At 42.4% G+C, this 8,269-nt stretch overlaps 1 protein-coding gene across 3 annotated transcripts in view; it reads left to right on the forward strand.

Annotated features, from left to right (window-relative positions):
• Window positions 1–8,019, forward strand: part of ankfy1 (ankyrin repeat and FYVE domain containing 1) — a 94,666-nt gene extending 86,647 nt beyond the window's left edge. For all 3 annotated transcript variants that reach the window (XM_070857372.1, XM_070857373.1, XM_070857374.1), the window contains 3 exons: window positions 1,126–1,272; window positions 2,962–3,052; window positions 4,013–8,019. In XM_070857372.1, the coding sequence (XP_070713473.1) occupies window positions 1,126–1,272; window positions 2,962–3,052; window positions 4,013–4,145 (371 nt within the window). In that variant the 3' untranslated portion in view covers window positions 4,146–8,019. The remainder of the gene's footprint in view (window positions 1–1,125; window positions 1,273–2,961; window positions 3,053–4,012) is intronic.
• Window positions 8,020–8,269: the final 250 nt, after the last annotated feature.

Consider the following 8,269-nt stretch of genomic DNA (forward strand, 5'->3'; position numbering starts at 1 on the left):
CCCTGGTTGTTGACCCCTCTGCCAAGGGAAATGGGTCCTTCCTATCCACTCTATGCAGGCCCCTCATAATTTTATACACCTCAATCAGGTCTCCTCTCAGGCTCCTCTGTTCCAAAGAAAACAGACCCAGCATCTCCAATCTTTCCTCATAGCCAAAATTTTACAGTCCAGGCAACATTCTTGTAAATCTCCTCTGCACCCTTTCCAGTGCAATCACATCTTTCCTGTAATGTGGTGACCAGAACTGCACACAGTACTCCAGCTGCAGTCTAACCAGTGTTTTATACAGTTCAAGCATAACCTCCTTGCTCTTGTATTCCATGCCTCGACTAATAAAGGTAAGTATTCCATATGCCTTCTTAACCACCTTATCTACCTGTCCCTGCTACCTTCAGAGATCTGTGGACCTGCACTCCAGGTCCCTTTGTTCCTCTACTTCTCAATTTAATGTGTATTCCCTTGCCTTGTTCGACCTCCCCAAATGCATTACCTCACACTTATCCGGATTAAATTCCATTTGCCACTGTTCTGCCCACCTGACCAGTACATTGATATCTTCCTGCAGTCCGCAGCTTTCTTCGTCATTGACAACCACACAGTCTATTTTAGTGTCATTTGCAAACTTCTTCATACAATGTACAAAAGAAAACCGTTGCCTGTTAGACTTTTAAAAATTATTTTATTTTTGACTTTTTTTTGTTATCACATTGCTGTTTGTCAATTAACATTTGATGAACAGAGTGGTGTTCTGGTTGCTGCATTATTTTCCCCAATACTTGATGCTCTGCATTGACTGCTGCCTGCCAAGCGATTGGTCACCCCTCCTGATATCTCCTCTGTTAGCGGTGTCTATTTTTGTCTGATAACACCATATAAATATAGATTATTGTTTAATGGAGTTGAGGTACAGATCAGCCATGATCTGATTCGATGATAGATCAGGTTCGAGGGGCTGAATAGAATCTTGGGCCTTTCCATTCTTCGGGAAAATGTTCTGGGGCTTCTCCCGTTTACAGTTTTAACTTTTAAAAGTTTGTTGAATTGGGAATAGACATTGAGCCTCATAATTCATGTATTTGTGTTGTCAGTATTTCTGGTTTAACTTGTGACTCCTTTTCCTGGCAGCCCTGCTGTTGGCCTACATGAAGGGAAATGCCAACCTGTGTCGAGCCATTGTGCGAGCTGGGGCCCGCCTGGGAGTCAACAACAACCAGGGGACCAACATATTTAATTATCAGGTGGCCACGAAGCAACTGCTCTTCCGGCTTCTAGGTAACGCCTTAAATCACCGCAATTACAAGCCTGATTTTAGTCATCTGACTCTTGCTTCTTCAGCCCACCGTCCAGTGGAGCCCAATAACAGTGACCTCACCTGACCACCGTGTCAGCTGTGGCTCAGTGGGTAGCACACTCTCCTCTGAGTCAGAAGGTCATGGAGACAAGCCCCACTCTAGAGACTTGAGCACAAAACCCAGGCTGACACTCCCAGTGGAGTACTGAAGGAGTGCTGCACTGTCTCGTGGGGCCGTTTTTCGGATGAGACATTAAACCCTCAGGTGGACTAAAAGATCCCATGCCACTATTTTGAAGAGGAGCAGGGGTATTATCCCCAGTGTCCTGGCCAATATTTATCCCTCAATCAACATAACAAAAACAGATTATCTAGTCATTATCACATTGCTGTTTGTGGGAGCTTGCTGTGTGCAAATTGACTGCTGCGTTTTCCACATTAAAACAGAGGCTACACTCCAAAAGTACTTCATTGGATGTAAAGCGCTTTTGAGATGCCCAGTAATCGTGAAAGACGCTATATAAATGCAAGTTTTTTTTGTGTTTTGCATCCTGCAACATGACTTTTAATGTGATTAAACTTTAAACTTTAAAAAAAGAAATCTTCTAGACGAATTATCCCCAAGATTTTCTTCTCTTTTTTGGGAGGGTATTGTTCTGCAGCTGAGGTAGCACGTCAGTACTTTGCCATGTAATCGTACTTTCTGTCTGAGCCTGGATAGCAAGTCTTCAACTGTGTGGCCATGGATAGTTTAAGTCTATCTTCTGCTCACCATGCACCCTTCTAGTCAGGGTTACGGGGCAGAATCCCCAAATGACTTTCCTTTTCCTTCCCTGGCTGAGAGCAGTTAATTTTGCACAAACAAAATCAAACCTGGAATCCCCTTCAACTGTGTGGCTCAGCACCACACCACACCAGAGGCAATGGGACCGCTCGGGTTTCACTTTCAATATAAATGATAAAGGCTTAATGGTAGTGAGGATTCTCGCACAGTTTCTGCAATAATGAATTCCCTGTCTCATTAATAAAACTACTGGATCTTGTCGATCCTATACGATGCTCTGCTATTTTGGTCACACATACAGTAAATCTGTAACTTCAAATTCTGCCCTAAAATGGTATTGATGATTGTAACTGTTCCCACACCTCTGACCGGCAAGGAACCAGTAGTGTTACTGTATGGCTCAAACTGTGTGGGGCATATTTTAGTCATGCTAACGTATTAAGAGTGCTGCTATACTGTACCAGCTGGGTTTACTGTACACATAACCAAGGTGCTCCCAATTTCTCTCCACATGGAGTGATGGGGAGGGCGTGCATGTGCACTGTACCTTGGGATAGTTTGGAGGGGAGGTGAGGTTGAGATATCATGAGGGAGATGCTGGGGGTAGTACGAACTTATCACATTGTATCTCGGGGAAGGTTTATGGTTGTGGCTTTCCTTTTCTAATGTTGGATTTTCATCATTACATCCTGAAATTCTCGGGTATCAACATAAAGGGTGCTGAGACTAATGGTAATGGTCTATATTTAGGGTGAAGAGATCTAGACCTATATGACTGCCGTCTTAGATACGCAAAGTGCCCAATTGCTCAATAACTTAACTCCTACAAGCAGTGACCTTGGTCACCACCCAGTCCCCGCTGTTACTGACTTTAATGTTGTTTCAGACATGCTGTCCAAGGAGCCTCCGTGGTGTGAAGGCTCCAACTGTTTCGAGTGCATTTCCAAGTTTGGAGTCACTATGCGGAAACACCATTGGTGAGTTGCTTTTTGTGAACTCCAATATATTTTACTGCTGCAGATTGTGCGGAGAGAGTTTAGCGATACACTGATTGAAATTGAGGCTGAAATTTTCCACAAAAAAACAACTTGCACAGCATCCACTTTGACCAGATTGACCTGCTGAGCCTGTCCTGGTCTGAGGGTGGTTCTACATTTGTAACCTGATAATATTTGGTTGCGATGTCCCTTTATCAGGATCCGTGGACCATTTAAAAATTTTGTGCATGCGCAAAATCTCCCATTCAAAAGCCAGGTTGTGAAAGGAGCAAGTCTTTAACAGTTGCGTACAGAGAACATACTTCAGTTGCTGCCTTTGTTGACTTTTTTTTAAATGGCATTTCCGCCGACCTGCTCGGGCTCGCTGGTACAACGCAGTTACTGAGTGCTGGTCAGGCCTCCATTTCAGGAACAATAGTCATTGATGTGGCACTGGTGCCTCAGCTTCAGTTGTAGCCGTTTAATTCAGCTTTCTGAATTCAGTAACTTCTCTGAACCAATTTCCCTCATTTTATATAATCAGCAGTTGGTAAAAATACCTCTCCTCTTCTCTCTTTCCCCTCCCACCCCCCACCCCCAAAAAATAAGCCAAAAGAATAAATGGGTTATTGTGTGCAATAAATGTTATCCTAGTGTTATAAGCAGCCAACAAAGAACATCGGTACCGTTAAAAGTCTAACATTTATAAAGTGATGTGGTGGGCATTGTTCCCGGTGAGCTGTGCTTTGTTCTACACGGCTTGCTTCCTTTAATGGCCGGTCCCTTTTAAATGTCTGCGTATACACGGTGTTTACAATGTAACAGCCAGTGAGCGGTCGACATGGAACCTTTCCGATCACTGCGCGGGCCGGAAAACTGTTAGTGGGCGTAAAGTTGAAAAGTTGCAGTGTTTGCAGGAGTTGTGCTCTCTGTTGATACAAGTCCTCTCTGTCTCGACAGCCGCCACTGTGGACGATTGCTGTGTCACAAGTGTTCGATGAAGGAAATTCCCATCATCAAGTTTGATTTGAACAAGCCTGTGCGGGTGTGCGACATTTGCTTCGATGTGCTGACACTGGGCGGGGTCTCTTAGTACTTGTTGGAGTTGCCCTTGCGTTTTGTGTTTTAGCCGCACTACACAGTCTTTCCAGCTGCGGGAAGTTCGAATCGGATTCGCGCCTTTCCAAGAGAAGCCCAAACACTTGAGGGACCGCATTATATTACTCAGATTGAAATTATGCTGTTTGATTCTCTGGTGCATTAATGGACTTTGACCTGAATGAATGAATGGATGGATACATAGCCATGTGAATTGATCAGAATTGAGTGCTGGTGCTTCTGGCTGGGTTGGGGTTTGACCCTCTTCTGATAGGGTTGTCTAGTAGAGATATTCTGGACCTGCTGTCATTTCTAGTTAACACTCTCCAGTTTCTGCTCTACTGTGTATTTTTAAAATCTTGTTCAATAATTGTAGATGACACTTTTTTTTTTCCTTCTCCCCAACTCTGTCGAGAGGTATTGTTACAGATGTCAACATAACTTGGCTCGATGGGGGGGAAGCAACACTTTGAGGGAACTGACTGTTTTACTATTTACAGTCTACACAGCTTGGCTGTGAAATTCCTGATCTGTATCTATCTAATCCTAGATGGCAGCAGCTGAATGTATAATCCTTACTGGTTTGGATCTAACAAAGTTAGCAACACTAATTTAGGAAAATATTTTATCACCAATAGAAATAGTTAAGTGTTTAAAAAGGGAAATGCTGCATATTTAGACCAAATGCATGGTCATGTACATGGTAGAATATGGTCTCTTTTAAACTGGAACATGGTAGAATAACTTTTTTTTTAAATCTACTCTTAGTACCAGTATCAAACCAACCTGTGGGGGGCTAGTTCTGCAATCCAGTGGTTACTGAACAGAATGGTTCATGAATTTCCCAGTTTTAGTCCAATACGCTGGTTGTCCATTGTACAGAGCTACACATGTAGCGCTAACATAGTTTGCAGCATGTTCTAACATCACTCAACGATCTGGTAGTTGATATGCTCCTACAGGAATCCTGGAGACAATGGTTTGCTGGAGGCCTTGTTGTCAACAGTGACCATGTCGGGTTGGAGTTGTTTCTCCAGCCAGTGCTGGGGGCACTCATTGTGGATCCCACAACATCACTAATCATGTCGGAAGCTTTAGTCATATAAGTCACACGGAAGCCGTTTTTGGTTATTATGTGCGAATGGCACTTGGGCTTACCTGGAGAGTAAAGGGTTAAATTCGGACAACCGTTCTGATTTGTCATCTCATCTGTAAAAGGACTGTTCCAAGGATTGCCACTTGATGTACGGTCGAAATTGTGTAAAATCTTTCAAAGCTGCCAGTCACTATTTTCTGCAGTTGTGCTGTGCTTTAAAGTGTTTTGGCAAAACCTCGTGCTTCATTGCATTATATCAATCCGTTCGGATAGAACGCCTGTTGCTTTAAGTGAGGCTGACCAGCTATGTTCTGCATTCACATTCCATGTCTAATTCTGTGCTATACTACGCATATATTCTAGCTTGTCTCCGCTCCGATGGATACGATGAAGGCTTCATCCAACCTTTTTGGGTTAGTTTTCATTCAATTCCTGGTTGAGGTCAGCAACTATGTTGAATAACATTCCATGTGTAATATGATGTTGGTGCATTTGTGGGCAAAGTTGAATAATGTAATGATGCTGATCTCAATAAACTTTAATAGAGATTTTTGGCGAACAGCGCTAGCTGCTCTCGACCATTCATCAGGGCTGTTCTTGTTACGTTGAGAGAACACAATGAGCTATTGGATTCATTTCAAAGGAGAATGTAATCACCGTGGAGGTAAATTCATGCCATTCTCCATTTATTTACCATGGTCTGGTGGCTTGAGCAATCTGCTAACTTACTTACAGCACCGAGTTACCCATCACTACTTCCTGTTGTACTACTACAAAGCCAAGGACACTCTGTTCTTGCAGGGAGCCCAGGACAGAACAGACCAGTTTTGGTATCTAAATGTTGTAGGAGATCATGTTTCCGTAGAAGCACTGGGTTTGAACTAGAGTAACCATTTTCCTTGGCCCTTGCGTCAATATTCATTTGTTTAGGCCAATGACTATGAGAAACAGTGTGAATGGTGAAGGTAGTCATCATGGGAAAATCTTTCCCTGTTACATCTCAAATTATTCCAAATGTAGATTTCATGCCTTTACAATCTTCTTCCACCATTCCTTTTTTTAATCTGGTCATTCACAAGATTGGTCAACAGAACCTCCCTTGAATTGTGGTTGTGCATTCGAGCACGCTTGGCTAGAATTTCTTTTGGCAGGATTTGGGAAAGGGCAAGGACTCATCAATAGTGGACTGGTTAACAAGCTATGGTCAGCCAACCTCGGTCGGTCATGTTTACCATAGGCAATTGGATTAAACTAGTTTTCAAGTTGCTTTATGCCAACTGCAGTCACAAACAGGTGTGGGACATGTTTAAATGTCGCGCCCAGTGTGAATGAACTACCCATTGGGATGGCAATTGTGTAATCAAATTGCACCAAAAGCACCAACATCTTATTCTATTTCCTGTTGCCAGTGCCCTTGTCTCCTGTGTAATGAGTGACCTTTAACCCATTGAGGACTGCATCTTGCCAACACCTGAACATTCATTTCCGATGTTCAGTTCTGATTGTGTTCTGTAATTGGCACTGCTTTTTGAATAAAACCATGAGCTGTTAAACTATATTTACCTAATAAAGAACAAATATGAATTAAGAGAAATCTGTTTGTTTGAGTAGCAAGTGCTCAATGGGTTAACATTTATTCCAGCCCTTAACGCTATTTAATTATGATCCATTTTTCAGTATTAGAAGAAATTTGTTTGAATAATGGCTAATTTTTTTGCACTAACATTGAAACCTATTGCACAAAATTGTCCTATAATGTATGTTTACTTCTGTTTACAGTGTATAGGTGAATAAGTCTGTACAGCAATGTCATTGAACATTACCCAGGATGTTGCTAACAGTGGTGCTTAGGGATACAATCATCAATATAGTCCTCCTTTGGTAACAAAAGCCTGACTCTGTGTAATTACAAAGTAGTTGGGGGTTAAAGTCTGTGTATTTATTCTAGGTGGTAATGGTCAAAAGTGGTCACAGACCAGTGTCTCTCAAATGTGGCTTGAGCCATCGATCAATGTTACTATAATGGGGGCTGCTGAGTTGCCCCTGTGAAGCGGCAACTCTGCAATGTGTGCATTAGAAGACACTGGATATCTAGGAAGCCAGAGAGAGGGTGTAGCTTTGTGTAAGAGACACCACAATAGAATGGTAAAATTCAGTAGTTGTGTATAGTTCTTTTAGATCACAGTTGTAGAAAAACCCTCAATACTTTGCCGAATTGGAACAACTATGAAATTTTGCATTTGATAGTACAGGTCTATGGTTACCTGTCGAGCACATCTCCATATAGGTGAAGAGTAGGCATTTTTCACTCCATCCAAGCATGTTACACTGCTCATATGTGATGAGTTCTCAATTTGTGGTTGCCTTTCCCTCTGCTGTGGTGCAGTGTGGGGGCCAATACTGCTGGCACACTTCTGAAAGCTGCTGAGCTTTGCTACAGGTATTCATTCCTTAATCAGCAATAAAGAGGCTGGTTATTTCATGTGCTACTGTGGGATGTCACTGTGCACAGATTGGCCATGTTTGCCTACATAATGCTGGCTGCACTTCGCAAGTAATTCATTGATACTCAAGTGGTTTGGGATGTCCTGGGGATATGATCAGGCTCTATTGCAAGTTCTTAAGCATTTAGATAAGTCTTCAATAAGGACTGCCTTGATGTGCTTTCTGCTCTATTACTATAACTTTGCCTTTTAATTGGGAAACATAACACTCGAGCTTGACACATTTTCCAACCACCACCTTGTCCCAGAATAAATGTTATAGAATCTAATTGTTATGGGCTTCAGTATTTTCAGTGCCATTATGCTGGCTGTCATTTAATGAGATTTGTTCACTGATATGAAAATCTTCCTCCCCTCCACTGAACACCATGTCAGTCACCAGAAGCACTGGCAATTAGCAACAGAGCTATTTACAGTGGTCATAAACTGTCCCATTCTACATAGGAGTAAAAGTGGGCACCTGATGGATGGTATATGAGGAAATAAACCTTACACCCAGTGGAGCAATGGTTGAAATTG

Source organism: Pristiophorus japonicus, chromosome 16, assembly GCF_044704955.1.
Source record: "Pristiophorus japonicus isolate sPriJap1 chromosome 16, sPriJap1.hap1, whole genome shotgun sequence".
NCBI lineage: Eukaryota > Metazoa > Chordata > Chondrichthyes > Pristiophoridae > Pristiophorus > Pristiophorus japonicus.